General features: G+C 43.2%; 2 protein-coding genes across 2 annotated transcripts in view; one reads left to right on the top strand and one right to left on the bottom strand.

Moving 5' to 3' along the window:
* The window catches only part of LOC146398133 (uncharacterized), a 153,327-nt gene that overhangs the window by 24,139 nt on the left and 108,696 nt on the right, over positions 1-20,492 (top strand). The window lies entirely within an intron of this gene.
* KRT12 (keratin 12) lies at positions 13,801-20,459 on the bottom strand. The gene is made up of 8 exons (XM_003131461.5): positions 19,893-20,459; positions 19,431-19,513; positions 17,540-17,696; positions 16,353-16,514; positions 16,127-16,252; positions 15,793-16,013; positions 14,795-14,865; positions 13,801-13,898 (listed from the first exon to the last, which is right to left on the bottom strand). Exons 1-8 carry the CDS (start codon positions 20,457-20,459, stop codon positions 13,801-13,803), a joined length of 1,485 nt encoding a protein of 494 aa, XP_003131509.2.

The following is a 20,492-nucleotide window of genomic DNA, read 5'->3' as shown; positions in this document are numbered from 1 at the left end:
GTACATCAGTATTGTATGAATACAATCATTGTGAGTCTGTCATCAAGTGCTAGGTCACCTTTGAATATACTGGTAAAGCCAAGTTTCTGGACAAGAAAAGCTTGTGAGGAATGGATTCTGAACTGTGGCAAGTTTTCCAAAGTAATTTATATATATGCGTGTATTTATTTGTATGTGGGTGTATATATATATGTACGTATATACACATATATGTGTGTATGTATTTTTTAATTAAAAGGAGTTCCCGTCGGGGCATAGCGGAAACGAATCTGACTAGGAACCGTGAGGTTGCAGATTTGATCCCTGACCTTGCTCAGTGGGTTAAGGATCCGGCATTGCCATGAGCTGGGCTGTAGGTGGCAGACTCGGCTTGGGTCTGGGTTGCTGTGGCTCTGGTGTAGGCTGGCAGCCGTAGCTCTGATTCGACCCCTAGCCTGGGAACCTCCCTATGCCTCGGATAGGGCCCTAAAAACAACTAAATAAAATAAAATAAAATAAAATAAAATAAAATAAAATAAAATAAAATAAAATAAAGTAAAATAAAAATTGGCCAAGCCTACCTCTGGCCTGCAGAAGTTCCCAGACCAGAAATCGAACACTGGATCCTGAACCACTAGGCCATCAGGGAACACCTCTTATTTATATTTAAAAAAACCCCTCATGATCATCGGTCTTGTGGGCCGCCTCATGAGTTCCCATACACTCCGTCAGCAGTTTTAGGAATAGTCTCAGTAAGCCTTTCTTGCAACAGTTAGTTGGTAAATAATACAGCGCGTGCATCCACTCCAGAACTGATGATGAAAATTGGTTTTAGGAAACGTGTAGATTAGCGATGACAAACACAGAGCGTTCTTGCTACCACTCCTCTGTCCTGTATTCGTGACAGGCATTACTAATTGGTAATAACACGCTGTCCTGCTGAAGTTTGACTGACTGTAAAACTCTTCTGGTGGCCTCGTTTGGATCCGTGTGAGGCCAAACTCTGCTCTTCCTCAGTTAGGTGAATTGCTAGGGACTCTGGTTAACAAAATCCCGCTGGAATGGACCTGAAGGATGGCTTATCTTTTGAGTTTGATGTCACGGGGAAAGCCCATATTCTCTTTGATCAAAAGTCCCTTGGATATTTGACAGAAATCATACCAGACTAGATAAATTGACGGAAATGATCAGAATGGAGTTATCTAGACCACAGACACATTCAGAGTCGCGATGTCAACCAGGAAAGAATTTTCAAGGGAACTTAGAGGTCATCGGCAGGTTTACATCCAAGCTCTTCCTCTTACTGAGCGTGTGGCAAGTTCCTCAGCATCTTTGAGCCTTGACATCCTCCTGTGAAAACTCACATCCAGCTCCTAAGTTTGAGACGACCAAGATAGATGACACATGCAAAGGGTTTGCAAATGGGGAACGTACAAATGCTTCCTCCTCTTGTTATAAATATTCGACACCGATCAGAACTCTCTTCTCAAATCTCTCTGGATGTTACTTGAATAGTTCTGGTGAAGGGAAGCTCGCAAGGCATTCTATACTGAGCTGCTCTAGTTCCTAAAAAGCGTGTCTTTATTTTCTCTCCTTCTGTCTGTCTTCCTTCCTTTCTTCCTTTTTAGGGCTGCGCCCTCGGCACAAGAAAGTTCCCAGGCGAGGGGTCAAATCGGAGCTACTAGCCGCCAGTCTACACCACAGCCACAGCAACATGGGATCCGCGCCGTGTTTGCGACCTACACCACAGCTCACAGCAACACCACTGAGCGAGGCTAGAGATCGAACCCGCATCCTCCTGGATACGAGTTGCATTCGTTTCCACTGCACCACAGCGGGAACTCCCAAAGTATGTCTTTATATTGATTGGAAAATCTGCCACCCAATGTAGCTTGCATTTTGCCCCTCAGAACGTAGCTTTGAAATCTTTTCCATATTTGAAGAGGAATACTCTACCTTTCTAAATCTTTTATTTTTCTAAGCCTAAAGGATCATTCAGTTGTTCCTTAGACGACACTTCCATTATCATCGAGGTCGCCATAACTTGGATCACTCCCAAATTTGCAGGGTTTATTTGGCCTCTTTTTTTCTGTCACTAGTATTAGTTCAAAGAATATATATATATATATTCCTATATATATAAAATGTATAATTACATATAGTATAGTATAGGAATATATAATATATACTATATGTAATGTGTAATATATATGTATTCATATATATGTAAAGGATGCATATTAACTATGTTTTATTCCTTTGCATCAATCTCCATCATAATATTCCCTCTGGAGCTATGGTACAGAATTTCTTGTTTTCCTATCAAATCTTTAGAAATTATTTAAACTTAGTAGCGAATCATTAGTAATACAATCCTTCTCATTTCTTGGTTTCAGGGCTTGCTTGCAGACTGGCTCAGGTGTCTTGAACACATTTTAATGGAAACTTGTTTTTCTCACCTTTTGGGTTCACCCTCTTGGGTGTGGGACCAAGGCTTGTCACTCAGGTGTTTCTGATTGTGGCGTTGATTAACTGGTTGGCTCCTAAGCTGTAATTATCTTCCTCCTTCAATTAAAATCACATTTCTATATTACAACACCAGATATTGCAAAATCTAATGATACGCATTGGATATTTATTCCCTCTAAGCAACTTTCCCTGACAATTCATATTTTTTTCTTCTGGGTAGTTCAACTGTTAGGTGCTGAGAAGGACATTCTTCCCAACTAAAGATTGATCACTGGGCACTTTTGTGCTATTGTTTTTTTCTGTTTTCCTTTGATCTCACTTGCTGTCGTATAGTGATTAAAGTGAACTCTATCATTATTTCCAGCTTAGAGAATGTCGAGAGACTTAGGCACTAGAGGCATATTGATGTGACAGCGTAATTGGTGCCGAATGAAATATTTAGGCAACGTATGCTTTTATTTTAAACTGTGCCAAGATGGGCTTGATTAATAGCTTTAATTGGATTTTTTTTCCCTTTTTTCATCCACACTGGATCCAAGCTGCATCTGTGACCTCCACCGCAGCTTGCAGCAACCCTGGGTCCTTTACCCACAGAGGGAGGCCAGGGATTGGACCCACATCCTCACGGAGACTACGTTGGGTCCTTAACCCTCTGAGTCAGCACAGGAACTCCCTTAATTGGATTTTACGCAGTACTTTCCCCTGAATTTTTCAGTCATTTGGACAATGTGTAAACTGAGTGTGATGTTTCTAAGCATTGCTTCAACCACCATGTATTTGGCATACCTACATTCTGCCAGACACTGCATTAAGTGCCAGGCATTTATTTCTGCATGGCCAATAATACACCGCCCTGCTTCTAAGGACACACAAACTCGGCTTCTGAAAATACAGTTCAGACGACTGTGGTTAAGGAATAGAGGGTTCACGGAGGCTTACTCAGCATTGGGGGAAAGCCTCCTGGGGGAGATGGTCTTTGGTCCCCTCCTTGCCTACCCACTGCACTTGACAGCACACACTGAGATGTCATAGACTCGTCCAGGCTCAAATGCTTCTTCCGCCAGAAGAGTGGCCCTGATCCTCCTGCCCTAGCCCTGTGTATTCTTTCCCTCTTGCGGCACCTCATCTGCACTTTCTCTCATAGGCAAGTCTCTTGGTACCTTAAGGTAAGGTTATTTGCATGTATCCCTGGGTTTGCTCACGGTTGTTTCCGTTTTAGAGACCCAAGCAGCTGCAGTGACAACGCCGGATCCTTAGCCTGCTGTGCCACAAGAGAACTCCACAGAAGTCTTATTTTAGATAGAACATATTGGTCAGCTAAGGGAGAACAAGTTCTATTTTAGTCTAGGTTGCTAGGCATGTTGAGATTTTAGACTCAATTTTTTTTTTTTTTTTCTGAAAAGCCAGTCTTCCCTCAGTTGCTTGAAGAGAACTCAGTTTTTTATCCATAGCTATTTGGATTGCCTGTGTACAAAGCACACTCTAATGTGAATAAGATTTTGAGGTTGCTTCTACAAATCAATGTACACTTGAATGTACACTTTTTTTCCCTTATAAGACTTCATAGAAATACTCTATTTTGTGAAAACAACTCCTAATACTCTTTAGGTGGATGGGAAAACGTCCTTAGGTTCATCTGCTTAAAAAAAAAGTCATGAATTGAAAGACTGCTTATTGAAACTGAAGATCACTTTCTACTGAATCATCAGGAACAGTATATTGAGCAATGTGATTTTTATCAATATGCCTTGTGAAATTGCCAAAGTAGGAGTTGTATGTTTTGTTTTATTATTATTTTTCAATTTTTAATTTTTTTTTGTCTTTTGTTTTTTTTGGGCTGTACCCGCAGCATATGAATGTTCCCAGGTCCGGAGTCCAATCGGAGCTGAAGCCGCTGGCCTACGCCAGCACCACACCAACTCGGGACCGAGCCAAGGCTGCGACCTACACCACAGCTCACGGCAACACTGGATCCTTAACCCACTGAGCAAGGCCAGGGATCGAACCTGTATCCTCATGGATACCAGTCGGATTCATTAACTGCTGAGCCACGATGGGAACTCCGGGTGTTGTATATTTTAGATAAAAAATTTATGTCTCCAATGACTGTCAGGTATCTTGAAGATGTTCTGAAGATATTCATAGAATCCATTGAATTTCTCAGTAAAATGCAAACAACTTCTTAATGAGTGTTAAGAGTTCCTGATGGAGTAATTCCTTTATTAATATTTAAAGAGAATACGGTAAGTGGCATTCATTTCCGTGTGACTTATGCATTTAAAAAAATAAAGTAACCAAAATTACTAGATTCAGATTAAACACAGAGCATCTTCTTAGTGCCTCCTATGTGATGGCCACTGCTTAGCTACTGTGCATTAATGGCCGTGTGTTTGCATTCTATAAGTTTTATATATTTACTCTGAATTTTGTAATCTATTGCATATAAAGCATTGCATTTACTTAGGGTTTTGCCAAAAGTTATACTATGCTTGTTAAAGGGAAAAAAAAAAACCCCTAAGATTATGAATGATAATCCCCAAGAATGTGGAAAAAATATGTATATAAATGTATAACTGGGTCACTTTGCTGTACAGCAGAAATTGGCAGAACACTGTAGATTAGCTACAATAAAAATCTTAAAAAAAAAAACACCAAGTGTTCTAAGATTTTTCCTCAGCCTGTTTTCTCTGCCCTCTCTTTACTTGTTGGATGAATGAACAAATAAGTTGGTGGATCCAGGAGACATGGAGCTTGACCTAGTTGAAAAGCTACACTTGAAGGATTTTTAGACCAGCGCTGATGGTGGAGTAACTTATTTGGATTGTGTAGCTAACGTTCAGTTTGACTGAGATGCATGTACTTGTTGAAATAACTCTTTCTTATTTGGTGACTTTTTTTTTTTTTTTTTTTTTTTTTCTGACCAAAGCAAACGTAAATGACCCCACACATCCTACAGAGAGAGAAGTTATCATGATGATATAGGGTGTCTGGATATACGTGTCTATAGCAGGTGTTTTATGAAGTACGTTACACATTTTTGGAATGTAGCTTTATATGATGAAGTTTTCAGAGCGCCAGTGTGCTGGAAAATGCAGCTAATAAAGCAACAAATCATTGTGTAATCCGCCGCTTTAGCTTTTATCCTGGGAACTACACTATGATACTGTCCTTTAACTCCTCGTCTCCCTGACTTGCAGCTGTTTGCCGTGTATCTGGAGGTGACAGATGATACTGATAGTGATGACTAAACGTTCACTGGGTTCTCCTCCCTGCTGAGACCTACCTTCCCCTAGAGCAATTCTCATCTTCCCACTGGTTAACTTTCAGGTCTCCTTGTGCCTTCCAGCTCTTCAAGCTGTAAAAACACCCACCCGAGACACGTAGGAGACGGAGAGCTTCCGCCGAAGGCTTTGGTGGGGAATTGAGTCAAATTCTCCCACCTTCATCCCCCGCCCCAAGGACTTTCCCTTAACCCAGCCTCCGACTAATGAAACCGGGAAAGTAAACTTCTTTGTTCTGCTTTATCTGTAACGCCAGTACCTAGTGAATGTGTATCAGTCTGGATCGAATTCTGCAGTGTTTGTTCCAGGATTATCTCTTGATTAGAGGCTGATTGTGTGTGTGTGTGTGTGTGTGTTTGTTTTAAATGATGAAAATCTATCTCATTATACATCATCCTACTCAGTCACTTATTAGATAAGACAAGGATGTTGAACATCAAAATTACTCTATTATCGGAGTTCCCGTTGTGGCTCAGTGGTTAATGAACCTGACTAGCATCCATGAGGACGAAGGTTCGATCCCCAGCCTTGCTTAGTGGGTTAAGGATCCAGAGTTGCCATGAGCTGTGTTGTAGGTTGCAGATGAGGCTTGGATCCCTTGTTGCTGTGCCTGTAGTGTGGGCTGGCATTCACAGCTCCAATTGGATCCCTAGCCTGGGAACCTCTATATGCCGTGGGTGTGGCCCTAAAAAGACAAAAAAAAAAAAAAAAAATTATTATCCAGAACCAGCACATTAGGATTGTCCAGTAGAACATCTTAAAATACCTTGGAGTTACTTTTATCTAATGAAACATGTAATATAATATGTAATTAAGTATTTAAGAACATCATAATTCAAAAATAGGCCCTCAAAGTATCTGTTAAACAGTATGGATTACTCCTTTTAAAACCTATCAAACCCATAAAAATGAATGAGGAGGTGTTATATCTTCTAGAAGGAGTTGACTAAGCCTCTCATACCTTTGTTAAATAATCAGCCTAGGGAGTTCCTGTCGTGGCTCAGTGGTTAAGGAGCCCGACTAGTATCCATGAGGATGAGGGTTCGATCCCTGGCTTTGCTCAGTGGGTTAAGGATCCGGTGTTGCCGTGAGCTGTGCTGTAGGTCACAGCCTTGGCTCGGGTCCCGAGTTGGTGTGGTGCTGGTGTAGGCTGGCGGCTATAGCTCCGATTGGACCCCTAGCCTGAGAACTTCCATATGCTACATGTATGGCCCTTAAAGAGAAAACAGACAAACTAAATACATTTCAATTGGTTAAAAAAAGTTTTATTTGCAGCTCTGTTCACTTGAAATGTGAAATTGCAGACTTAAGTGATTAAAAAAAAAGAACCATAGTATTTTCAAATAAATGAAACATTTCAAAATGGGTACACTTTCCCCAGCAGAAACTTTATGTATATATAATTTTAGGAGGTGAGTTCCAAGCTGATAACTAAAATGAATATATTCTTAACAGCCAAGTTCACAATGCCATGTTTATAGTTTTTTTCACAAGAATTCCAAAATGCTAGGCTAATGTGATTATATTTGATATTATCTTTATCTTTTGGTGGAGATGAATCATTTCAAGTTGAGTAAGTTATTCTGAGTAAAATAATGACTCACTGAAGAAAGCCCAACATACCATCTAGTCTCTATCTGTTAGACCCCATTACCTCTCTGTGGACTGTCTTACAGTATGGTTTATTCACAAGTCTGCTTCCATGATTTTGAAAACAAAAACAAAAACAAAAAAACTTGCTTTTGTTTAAGAGTATTTGTGTAGTGAAACATAAGCAGTGACATCTTTTAGCAACTAAAAACCCACAGTTAATTTAATTTGGAGGAAGACCAGAGTGCAGAAATTGTTTCCAAGAGGCCTAGTGCCTCTGTGTTTGCATGCTATAAAGTTTAAATATTTGCTTTTTGCAGGCTATTGCATGTGTGTAAAGCATTGCATTTACTTGAGGTTTTTCTAAAAATTATACCATGCATGTTAAAGGAAGGAAAAAAAACAAAACAAAAAAACCCTGAAAATGGAATGATATTCCCCAGGAGTCCTAAGGTTTTCCTCAACCGGGTTTTCTTTTTGTTTTTGTTAACCACACCTATGGCAGGCAGGCTGGAAGTTCCCAGGCAGGAATAGAACCTGCGCTACAGCTGTAACCAGAGCCACAGCAGTGGCAACTCTGGATCCTTAACCCGCTGAGCCACAAGTAACCTCCTTGAACCTGCTTTCTACAGCTTGTATTTGCTTTGAGAATCCTCCCCTTCAATCTGAGCAAGTGGTCTTAACAGTAGCCTCTTACAATTCTGACATGATTTGCAGATTACAAAGCTGTTTCACAGAAATTGCTCTTTTTGATGCTCATCACAGCTTGTGGTGTAGGAGGATATATATTATTATTCCACTAAGTCCTGTGAGAAAAATCTGGCCTCTTAGGAGTCAGCTAAGGAGAAATACTTCAGGCAAAAAAGAAAATTGCACACTTCTTTTTCAAAATTGGAATTGTTTGGGAGTTTCCATGAAGAGAAGGAAAAGAATAAGTCTGGGGGTCTGGGAAGAAGTCTGCAAATTCATTTCCTTAGTTGTAGAGTGACTTTTTTTTCCCCCTTTCTATAATTATACCATTTAGTTAATGCTTATCATGTGAAACATGTGAATTAACTCACTGAATCCTGGTAATAGTCGTGGCACTATTATTGCCTTGATTTTTACAGACCAAAGACCAAAGTAGCTGGCTTCTTTTGTTCACCATAATGGTCTTGAAATTCAGTCATGGTGTTTTTGTGTCCATCCTTATTTGTGGGTAGCTTGTATTCTGTTGTATGGATGTACCATAGTTATTGATTCACCAGGTGATTATTTTTCAGCTGTGAATTCTGGTCATATAAAATCCTTTTGTAAGTATGTTGCTGAGTGTTGCAGTCAGAGCTTTTATTAAAAGTCCGTAGTGATGAAGAGGATACATTTAAGGAGTTCCTGTTGCGGCTCAGCAGGTTACAAACTGGACTAGTATCCATGAGGATGCAGGTTCCATCCCTGGCCTTAGTCAGTGGGTTAAGGAGCTGGCGTTGCTGTGAGCTGTGGTGTAGGCCAGCAGCTAGTTTGACTTTGAGTTTATGATGCTAATGTTAAACAGTGACTTTTTTTTTTTTTTTTTGGTCTCTTTTTGCCATTTTTGGGGCTGCTCCCTTAGCATATGGAGGTTCCCAGGCTAGGGGTCAAATCGGAGCTGTAGCCGCCAGCCTACACCACAGCCACAGCAACGTGGGATCTGAGCCCTGTCTGCGAGCAACACCACAGCTCATGGCAACACCGGATCCTTAACCCACTGAGCAAGGCCAGGGATCGAACCCGCAACCTCATGGTTCCTAGTAGGATTCATTAACCACTGAGCCACGACGGGAACTCCTACTAGTTTTCTTCTTTATGCCTTATAAAACTAGAGACTTTCTGGAAACAAATACCATATTTAAATAAGAAAGTTTTAATTTATTAAGTTTGTGCTTTTAAACTGGTTCTTTTTTCTCTTCTTTTTTCTTTCTCTATCTCAAAACAAAACAAAACAAAACAAAACAAAAAAACAAAAAACAAATAAACTCTTGGATTTCCTATTGTGGCTCAGCGGTAACCAACCTGACTAACATCAGGTCTCACTCAGTAGGATAAGGATGAGGTGTTGCCATGATCTGTGGTGTAGTTTGAAGACACGGCTGTGGCGTAGGCTGGCAGCTGCAGCCCCAATTTAATCCTTAGCATGGGAACTTCCACATGCCATGGGTGCGGCCCTAAAAAACAAAAAGCAGAAACCTTCTAGTATCAAACGTCTTGAAAGGCCTGAAAAGCAAGGTTATTTTTTTTTAAAGTTCATTTCCTGATATTCCCAGTAGGGGGCAATCTTACAAAGGCTAAAGAAGGAACTGCTCTGGAAATTTATGTTTGTTTTCTGGATGGTTTCTAAAAAAGGTACAAAAGAAAAAATATTCTTCACATCCCTTTATAATTTCCAAGAGATAAAACTGCAATAAAAATTTAGTATATTCAATATTTTTCAGCCTTTCTCTAGCCTATACTCACAACAAATACATATGAAAGTAAAAATTATAACCAGTAAAATTTTAGATTTTAAACCAATCATAAACAGTATGCTTGTCTCTTGTTTTATGATCCTTTATTTGTGTTTTTTATGAGTTATTTCCCTTTAAGACAGTCCTCTCATTTCTGCAGTTCATTAATTGCTGAGTCTTAAAGGAACTTTCTCGTCTGAACTGAGTTAGGACTTAAGGTCTAGTGAGTGACAGCTGGACTTTCATAAGATGCTGTGCTAATTGCATTGCTTGACAGTGAGAGTAGGGTAAAGAACTTAAATAGTAAGAAATCAGGGGGTTCCTGTCGTGGCTCAGTTGTTAACAAATCCGACTAGGAACCATGAAGTTTTGGGTTCGATCCCTGGCCTTGCTCAGTGGGTTAAGGATCCGGCATTGCCATGAGCTGTGCTGTAGGTCGCAGACGTGGCTCGGATCCTGTGTTGCTGTGGCTCTGGCGTAGGCTGGTGCCTACAGCTCCGATTAGACCCCTAGCCTGGGAACCTCCATATGCTGCAGAAGCGGCCCTAGAAAAGGAAAAAAGAAAAAGAAAAGAAATCAAATGCTCCTTTACCACCTGAAGACTAGAATATTCTTACTAAGATATTATCAGAACAGAACTATGATTTTGGACTTGCCAGATATTTCATGAGCTATGGGGAAATTTTGCTAACAGTGGGAAATGTGGTGAAATCACTGATTTTTCTCAGGTGGATTTCCCCCGCTCCCCGCAACCTCATAGTATAACTTTAGGGGCAGCTAACTTCCCCCAGAATGAGCAAGCCAGACAGAAATGCTTTTGTGACCTAACCTTGGAAGTCGCACATTGTCACTTCTTCAGTAGGGCTGCTGTATTCATTGTGGGAGCGGACAATACCAGGGGCATGAATACCAGGAGGTGAGGGTCCCTGGGGCCATCTTGGAGGCTAATGCAGAAGTAACCAATATAGGAGTTCTCGTTGTGGCTCAGTGGTAATGAATCCGACTAGTATCCCTGAGGACGCAGGTTTGATCCCTGGCCCTGCTCAGTAGGTTAAGGATCCAGTGTTGCCCTGAGCTGTGGTGTAGGTTGCAGATGCAGCCAGGATCCCATGTGGCTGTGACTGTGGCATAGGCCTGCAGCTGTAACTACAATTTGACCCCTAGGCTGGGAACTTCCGTATGCCGTGGGCTCGGTCCTTAAAAAAAAAGTAACCAATACATAGGTGGTGACATATTTAGTTTCAAGCATGCAACGTAATGATCTGATACTTGTGTATCTTGGAAAATAGTCCCACAATGAGTCTGGTTAATGTCTATCCGTAGATGGTTACTTTAGAGCCATGGGATTAGATGGCATCACCCAGGGAGTGAGTGTAGGGAGAAAAGACAGGAGGCTAAAGCCTACATCCAGGCTCATCCACAAAGAAGAGCCTGAGAAAAAGGTTCCAATGAGGTGATGTCTCCAGGAGCCCAGTGGAGAAAATATTTCCAAGAGAAGGGAAGGCTGAGAAACTAAGAAATGACCACTAGATTTAGACATATGCAAAAACCCCTTTCTCCTTGGAGTTTCACACAATTCAGATGTAAGGAAAATAGATGTTATGTATGTATGTACGTATGTATTTTCAGTTTCCAATGTTTGCAATTTATTGAACTTATTTTAATGGTTCATGTGCTATTGAAACATACATATGTGTATATAATGCATAAAGTGATCTAGAGCTGTTAATTCGGTGAAGTTGGTGGGTAGTAAAACAGATGCTATTTCAAACAGTAACTCCTGGGCATTCCCACTGTGGCTCCGAGGAAACGAATCTAACTAGTATCCATGAGGATGCAGGTTCAATGCCTGGCCTCAGTCAGTGGGTGGGGGAACCGACGTTGCCATGCGCTGCGGTGTAGGTCGCAGGCGAGGCTTGGACCTGGCGGTTCTGTGGCTGTGGTGTAGGCCGGCAGCTATAGCTTGATATGACCCCCAGCCTGGGAATTTCCGTATACCTCGGGTGCGGCCCTAAAAGGCAAAAAAGCAAATAATAATAATAAAACAGTAACCCTTTGCAGCCACTTTTGAGCACCGGGTCAGTGGCATCGTTTATTGTTTGAGGGTGCGGAGCTTGTTTAGGAAAAGACCTTGATTATCGCTTTGGGTCTGAAAGGTGAGCTTCTCCTGGGGTTCGTTCTAGGAGATGGTGACAGCTAGACAGAGAGTTAAACTGCCATGTATAATAAAGTCGGAGGGACGGAGCATCTGAAACCACTAGCAAATGTAAAAGGAAGTGCGACTTCAGAATGCTGCATAGGGAAGCGAGTCAACTTCAGATGACCTGATAACCTGCCAAGGGCTTTTGTACCCATCGCTGGACTCCCCCAGGCTTGCGTGGCTCTCTCTCCTTCCCTTCTTCTTTGACATTCCTTGCTCATCATCTCCCTCGGTTTTCCCTAACATTTTTGGTCACACACAGTTAAGGATAAAAGGACGCAAATATTGAGTACTCTCCCTATTGTTTTATATATGTTACCTCATTTACCCTTCACAAACCCACCCCACTTTAAAGATCAGGACACTGAGGCATGCAGGTGGTTAAGTGACTCGCTATTAAGTATTAGGGCCAGGATTTGAACCCAGTCTGGCTTCAGAGGTCAAGCTCTTCATCAGTAAATCTTGCCGTCATTTTCCTTTCAGGGTTTTGAGAATTTGGCAACTTAAATTGAAATCACCATGTACTAGGCTTAGACTTTGGCCACCATCTGCCCCAACCCAGAACATGACATCTGTTACTGACTCATAGGTCGGACCCACCGTAATAGAAACCCCACCCTGGGCCTCGCTGGTGCCAGACAGGAGGAAGGCCATCAAACAAGGTTTGCTCCTGCCCCCTGTGTCCTGTCACTGGTGCTCTTTCATTTTTCTTCTACTTTTTTCTTTTTAGGGCCGCACCCTTAGCATATGGAGCTTCCCAGGCTAGGAGTCGAATCAGATCTATAGCTGCCAGCCTGCAGCACAGCCACAGCAACACCAGATCCAAGCCACGTCTGTGACCTACACCACAGCTCACGGCAATGCTGGATCCTTAACCCACTGAGCGAGGCCAGGGATCAAACCTGCATCTTCATGGATGCCAGTCAGATTCATTTCCACTGAGCCACGATGGGAACTCCCACAGGTGCCTTTCTGTTCTCCTTCTCTACCTGGTGGATTTCTGTATGAAGCATTTGATTGCCTCCTGGCAAATTGCTCATTTCTTCCTCTAAGGGTCCCCTGAACTTCTGTGTGCCCTGTCTCATCATGTGACCATTCCCAGGAGATGTCTATCTCTACCCTCAACTGTGAGCCCCTCCAAGCAAGAACCACATCTTATTCTTCCTTGAATCTCCAGTCTGGCCCACTATGGGGGTTTAAGAAGTGTTTCTTGACTGAATGAAAGAAGGAACCAAAAACATGCACAGGACAACTGTTTTTGCCTATAGTGGACAATACAATTTTTTGGTAACCTTGATGGGCTGATGTAAAAAGGACAGGACTTCTGAAACTTCTTAACCTCCAACCTCAGCGTCTTTATCCCCATGTTTATCTACTTTACTATTAGTATTTCACAAACCTCCCTCTACGCCCTTGACACTGTGGTTGGATTCAAGAAGGCACACGGTTCCCGTCATTACCATCCGTCTTTTATTAAAATGAACTTTATTAAAACCACACTACTTGATCGGAATCCCGTGATTAAAAACATGTTCCAGGTCACCAGAGGAAAGTTTGTTAAAAGACTTTTTGTTAAAAAGTCCAGAAAGATGTGAGACAATTTTGAGTTTTGTCATAAAGACCAACATGGCCACAATGACTTGCAACTGAATTTTGTTTCAGAAGAGCAAAAAAGACTCAAAGTGAATAGGGAATCCAAAGATGAGGAAACAAACAGAAATCGAGATGGAATTAATATATCATCTTACTCTAAAGGGAATAATTTCTACTTGCAGATTTCTTGTTCCTAAGGAACCGATCATGGGGCAGATCGTGCGAAATTTTACATTAGTTCTTCAACTTCCTGAACTTGCGATGAGACCACCTCCCCATTCACCACTTCCTGCACAATTGTCTTGATTTTTCGAGCTTTGGTAGGGTCTGAAGGTAAAAGTGGAACAAAGGAGGCACATGTTAGTGTTTCCAGTATTCGTCTGAAATTGGTTGTGTTGCTGATGGAAGATAGTGAGTAAGGAAAGAGAGAAAAAGAAAGTATCTGTGTAAGCCTGGGTCACTATTCGGTTCAGCAGACATTGACACCACACTGTAAATCACTTATACCTTGGTAAAAAGAAACGAAAACCATAAAATTGGTGGTTTTACCTTAAGCTTCTAAGTTAGATCTTGACTGATACAGTCCGTCAAATTTAAGCTTTTAAAAGTGACTTTTGCATTCTGAAAGTGCATTTTTTTTTTTTTTTGTCTTTTTGTCTTTGTTGTTGTTGTTGTTGTTGCTATTTCTTGGGCCGCTTCCGCGGCACATGGAGGTTCCCAGGCTAGGGGTTGAATCGGAGCTGTAGCCACCGGCCTACGCCAGAGCCACAGCAACGCGGGATCCGAGCTGCGTCTGCAATCTACACTACAGCTCATGGCAACGCCGGATCGTTAACCCACTGAGCAAGGGCAGGGACCGAACCCGCAACCTCATGGTTCCTAGTCGGATTCGTTAACCACTGCGCCACGACGGGAACTCCTGAAAGTGCATTTTATCTAAGAAGACGGATTCAGTGTGCACAAAGGACAGAGATTTTAAAAAGTGTTTATGATTCTCATAATAACCTCCTTGTAGATTTCTTTTTCCTTTCTGAGCTTGCCAAAAGTTTTAACCCAGTACGGACTATGAATTTTTCTGCAGGAAGGCAGGAATATTCTTCCTTGGCTCAGAATACAAATAGGCTTTTGGTTATTGATAACGCTGCAATAGCCAGTGAGCTGGTACAGTTTTAGTCATTAGCAGATGTGACTTATTCTCAGTGATGCCTAGGGAATCTGCATACCTTTAGAGGAGTCAGTGGATGGTGCCTGAGATGTGGAGGCTGTCACATATAAACTTCCGTCCCAACAGTCACTGTAGAGAAAACAAGGGAGATGCTATCACATGATGCTTTCTGGAATGAAGAGGAATAAGGAGTTGGCCAGTTGAGCTTGAAAAAGGGCCAATTAGAGAAGGCATTCCAAACTTCCTGATTAAGAAGTATTGAATGAGGCACCTCAGTCAGTTGGCCCCGTGCACCTTTGTTTCCAAACCTAGTCTGAAATGGGCTTTTTTTTTGGTCTTTTAGGGCCGTACCCATGGGATATGAAAGTTCCCAGGCTGGGGGTCAAATCGGAGTTGTAGCTCCCGGCCTACACCACAGCCACAGCAACGCCAGATCTGAGCCGCCTCTTCGACCTACACCACAGCTCAGGGCGACACCGGATCCTTAACCCACCGAGCCTGGCCAGGGATCGAACCTTAGTCCTCATGGATACGAGTCGGGTTTGCTACTGCTGAGCCAGGACAGGAACTCGTGAAATGGGTTCTTAAAAAGTGAAGCAAACTGGCAATTAACGGAAAACCTGTGTTCCTGATTGACAGTCCTGAATTCTTCCCACTCTAGTCAGGGCTGCTATTATTTTTGGAAAGTTGGGTATAGTGGGTCTGAGGTGGTTGGGTGGTTGTTGTTTGCTGTGTCATTCTCAGCATTGTGCCACTGCCATCAGCACGTGAATGGCTGATTTTTCCAGGGCTCATCTGCAGTTTGCCTCTGTCTGTGGTGCCCTTGTTCCTCCCAGCATTTTAAGAACTTTCATCGAGGAAGATAATGGGTGAGGACACTTTGGAAAATATAGAGCATTCAGTAAATCTAAGGCATGTCTTTACCAGAGATGTTATTTTCTGTCATCTGAAAAAAAAAAAAAAACCCTTCCTGCTTCTGCGGCCCCTGAAGTGCATCCGAGGTTCACTGTCGGTCAGCCACTGCGATTATTTTCACCCTGTCATCTATCTATTCACCCTTGGGCTTCGCCGTCCAGCAGGCGGCGGTAGGTCTCGATCTCCAACTCCAGGCGGGCCTTGACGTTCAGCAGCCGCTGGTAGTCGGCGTTCTGGCGCTCGGCGTCGGCGCGCACCTGCAGCAGCTGCTCCTCCAGGCCGCCGATGAGCTGCTGCACCTGGGACAGCTGGGCGCAGTAGTCGCCCTCGGTTTCCGCCAGCGAGTCCTCCAGGGATTTCTTCTGCACGTGGGAGGGAAATGGCACAGACGGAACTATGCAGGGGACCGAAAGGCGGAAGGCGGCCGCTGGTCTTACTAATTTTGGATGCGAGTCAAAAGGCAGCCGCGTCTTACCATGGCGAGCTGGGACTGGAGCTCGATCTCCAGGTTTTGAAGCGCGCGTCGCAGGTCGGTGACCTCGCTCTTGCTGGACTGCAGCTGCTCCGTGTTGGTGCTGATCTCCTTCCTGAGCTCCCCGCTCTGCCACAGCAAACGGGGGTGAGGAGGGGACGGGAACGAGGCCTGCCCGCCGCGGTCTTCATGCGAATGGGTCAACACCTTTTGTTTTCACGGGTGGTACCTTTTCGATGAACCAGGCTTCGGCATCCTTCCGATTCTGCTCGGCGATGGCTTCATACTGCGCCCGCATGTCGTTGAGGAGCTTGGTGAGGTCCACTCCGGGTGCAGCGTCCATTTCTACGCTGACCTGGCCTGGGCCTCCCGCCCGGAAGCTTTGGAGCTCCTGGGGACAGGGAGTGAGAGAGAGGGGCACAGGGGCCCATTGTGACTTTCCTGGGCTTCTTCCTCCACACACATACACAAAAATGAAACGTTGTATTTTACAACTGCCTTGGTATAAAGACAAACATATTCAAACATTTTTTTTAAAGCCCAGAATTCATGTTTTTCTCCTGCATGGGCCCCTAAACTCACCCGGGGTCCCCCGCCCTGTGCCTGCCATGCCTAAAGGATGCTTTTTGGGGATCCGGGGCCTTTACCAGAAGGGAAGCCCTGGTGGAAGTGGTACCCCTGGGGATTTCAACTACAGCTGCGAAAGGGAGGGCTGCAGGTGGTATCTGCGTTTACCCACTGTTTGTACCATGGTCATTCATTTCCAGTAGAAAGCTCTTTAGAAACCCAATGCCAACGTCACGCACAGTTAATGTCCCTTCTCTATGCCAGCTTCGGATATGCATTTCAGCAGATCAGAGTTCCATGTGTGTCTTACACTGGGTATAACTACTTTTTCTAGCATATATGACATTTATGTATTGTAAGTAGACTTTTTTGAACTTTAAAAATACCATATTTTAAAAAATTAGAAAACGATTATATGTAGACTGTATAAATAGCAAGTTCCTACTGTACAGCACAGGGAACTCTCTTCAGGACCCCGAGATAAAATGGACATGAATATGAAAAAGAATGTGTATATATGTATAACTGAATCACTTTGCTGTACAGCAGAAATAACACAACATTCTAAATCAACTATACATCCAAAAATACATTTTTTAAAAATCACTAAATCAGGGCAGTTAAAATACTGATTATCTTCACCTAATGACGTCAATAACAAGATCAAAAAGTGCCTGTAATCTAATTTAATAGGAACTGCCACCACCACCACCACACACACACAAATTCATTTTACCAGGGACATAATGTATCATCCAGTTCTAACTCCAAATTTGTAAACTTGAAATTGTCATTTCGGGGTCTGGGAGGGAAAAAAAGCGGCTTAGAGAGCTGTGGTTTCTGGCTGACCTCCTCGTGGTTCTTCTTCAGGTAGGCCAGCTCCTCGTTCAGGGTCTCGATCTGGGTCTCCAGGTCGGCTCTGACCAGGGTCAGCTCGTCCAGCACCCTGCGCAGCCCGTTGATGTCGGCCTCCACGTTCTGGCACAGGGCCACCTCGTTTTCATATCTGCAAATGATGGGTGAAAAGTTTAGAGGATCAACGCACCCACTTGAATAAGGCCCCTGTCGTCCTCAGGGCGGCTTTGCACACAAACCTGGCAGCACCATAATATCCAACGCCGTTTTTGGTTTTTTGACTTTTCCTCCTTTTTTTTTAGATAGTCTACTGCTTCTGATAGAAGTAAAAAAATTAACAAGTGATACTTTTCTATCAGCAATTGAACCCTCCTAGCACTGTACCCCAGGCTGCAACTTTTCTGGCTGGCTGCCCCAGCTAGGAACGGTAGCCGCCCCTCTCTAGGTGGAGTTTCTGATAGAATCCTAAAAGCGGCTGAAAAGAAAGCAGTCATTAGTCGTCTTAACTTTTCTTTACGATTTAATTTAAAACATTGACACGGGAGTGCCCGTCGTGGCTCAGCAGAAACGAATCTGACTAGTATCCACGAGGATGCAGGTTCAATCTCTGGCCTCGCTCAGTAGGTTAAGGATCTGGAGATGCTGTGGCTGTGGTGTAGACCGGCAGCTGTAGGTCCAAGTGGACTCCCAGCCTGGGAATCTCCACGTGCCGTGGGTGCGGCCCTAAAAAGAAAAAAAAATTTGATGCTTCTTTAGTAACTTGTACTAAGGAATTTCTGATAGAATCCTAAAAGCAGCTGAAAAGAAAATAGTAATTAGTCATCTTGCTTAACTGTTCCTCATGATTTAATTTAAAACATGGATACTTCTTTAGTAACTTGTACTAAGATTTTACAGGTTCAGGTTCAGGTTCATCACCATTGCAACATCCTGTCTGGAAATTTCATGGAGCACAGGGGACTCGAGTATTTTCTCCTTATGTCTGGGAGGGTGGAGTGTGGGAAAGGAGGAGGGAATAGAAAAATAAGTGCACAGTTAATATTTTAGTTGGATGTGTCATCAAGAGAAAGATCATTCAACTTGCAGGCAAAGCATTATTGATTTTGATGCAGGTAAGATTGAGGTTTAGGACATTGCTAGAATTATCATGGCATGTCCTGAGTTAATAGCAAATGTCAAATATGTCAATCCCAGGAATTCCTGTTGTGGCTCAGTAGAAATGAGACTGGCTAGTATCCATGAGGATGTGGGTTCAATTCCTGGCCTTGCTCAGTGGATTAAGGACCCGGCGTTTTGGTGAGCTGTTGTGTAGGTCGAAGACATGTCTTGGATCCTGACTTGCTGGACCCGGTGTTTTGGTGAGCTGTTGTGTAGGTCGAAGACATGTCTTGGATCCTGACTTGCTGTGGCTGTGGTGTAGGCCGGCAGCTGCAGCTCTGATTTGACCCCTAGCCTGGGAACTTTCATGTGCTGAAGAAAAAAAAAAGCAGTGCCTAGCTCTGGGTTTAAACAACTTATAATTAAGAACATGTAATGTGAATTGTGTTTGACTCTAGGTAGCTTCTAGAATGCCCAGTGTGATTTTCCAAAACATTAAATATGTGGAATGTGCGAACTGTAGAAGATTTGAAATATTTGCCATCAATGAAAGCAGGAGAATAGAGAAGAAAAACATTTTTATGGCTGCACCTGCGGCTTATAGAAGTTCCTGGGCCGGGGATTGAATCTGAGCTGCAGCTGCAGCCATGCCAGATCCTTTAACCCACTGTGCCAGGCCAAGGATTGAACCTGTGCCTTTGCAGCAAGCCGAGTTGCTGCAGCCGGATTCTCAACCCACTGCACCATGGCAGGAACCCCTCGTCAGTCTTCCTTTTATTCTACTCACTTCATTCTGAAATCTTCGGCAGCCAGTCTTGCGTTGTCGATCTGTAAGATGAGCTGGGCGTTTGCAATGCTGGCAGAAATGATCTGGCAAAACCAGGGGATGCACACAAAATGAGGTCTTGAAATACTAGTGTTTTGTAATTGTATTTTTGACAGCAAATTTTTAGGTGATATTAAAGCATTATTTTATTAAGAGTTTAAGGCAGTTTAACTTTTTAGAAGAAAAAGTATTTATAAAGTATTACTTAAGAAATACTTCTTACAGAAACTGTAGTGGAAATCTAGCTACTTCATGGTAAATGATAAAAGGAAATAATATTTTGAGATGAGAAATTACTCCAAATATAGCTGAATTGAAAAATATCTAAGTTTTAGGGGGAACTGTCACTGTAAAATATTGAAGTAGCAAAAAGAAAAGTAAAAAATAATTCCCAAACCCTCTCCGAAAAAATCATGTTATTACCTTATTCTTGAGTTCTTCAATCAATGGAAAATATTTGCTGTAATCACTCTGTGACCTGGGGTCTCCAGTCCCAGATCCACGTGTTTCGTACCATTCTCGAATTTTGTTTTCTAGGTCAGTGTTAGCTTCTTCTAGAGCCCGAACCTTATCCAGGTAGGAAGCCAATCTGTCATTAAGATTTTTCATCGTTTCCTTTTCTGATCCAGAAAGAAGGCCTCCATCGTTGCCTGAGAGAATCCCTGGAGAGCCACCTCCAAATCCAATCCCCAGGCCCCCAAAGCCACCTCCCCCAGCTCCCCCATAACCGGCGCCCCCATAACCGGCACCCCCATAGCCAGCACCCAGTCCTCCTGCAAAGGAACTCCCAGAGCCGCCACCAAAGCCACAGCCAGAACCAAACATGGAAGCAGCAGAAAAGCCTCCCCCAGAGCTGCCACCGAAGCCAAAGGCACTTCCCCCGTAGCTGCTTCCAATGCTTGAGGCCGACGTGCCCCTGGCTCTGCCCAGGGTCCCACCCTGGGAAGACAGCCGCTGGGACAGCCCAGAGGTGCGCACGGAGAGTGACATGGTGCCGCTGGGAAGAGCCACAGCCCGGGGAAG

Source organism: Sus scrofa, chromosome 12, assembly GCF_054392235.1.
Source record: "Sus scrofa isolate SSC_HxYL_T2T_F1_AM1 chromosome 12, Sscrofa_HxYL_maternal_Yorkshire_Landrace_v2.0, whole genome shotgun sequence".
Classification (NCBI taxonomy): domain Eukaryota; kingdom Metazoa; phylum Chordata; class Mammalia; order Artiodactyla; family Suidae; genus Sus; species Sus scrofa.
This window is presented reverse-complemented; position numbering and strand designations above follow the sequence as displayed.

Excerpts from the sequence above, each read along its gene's own strand:
- KRT12 (XM_003131461.5), bottom strand. The coding sequence starts at position 20,459 with ATGTCACTCTCCGTGCGCACCTCTGGGCTGTCCCAGCGGCTGTCTTCC. Across the intron at positions 19,514-19,892 it reads TTGAAGAACTCAAGAATAAG|ATCATTTCTGCCAGCATTGC; the intron begins GTAATAACATGA and ends TGGTTTTGCCAG. Across the intron at positions 13,899-14,794 it reads ATCCACTGACTCCTCTAAAG|ACCCTACCAAAGCTCGAAAA; the intron begins GTATGCAGATTC and ends TTTTACCTTCAG.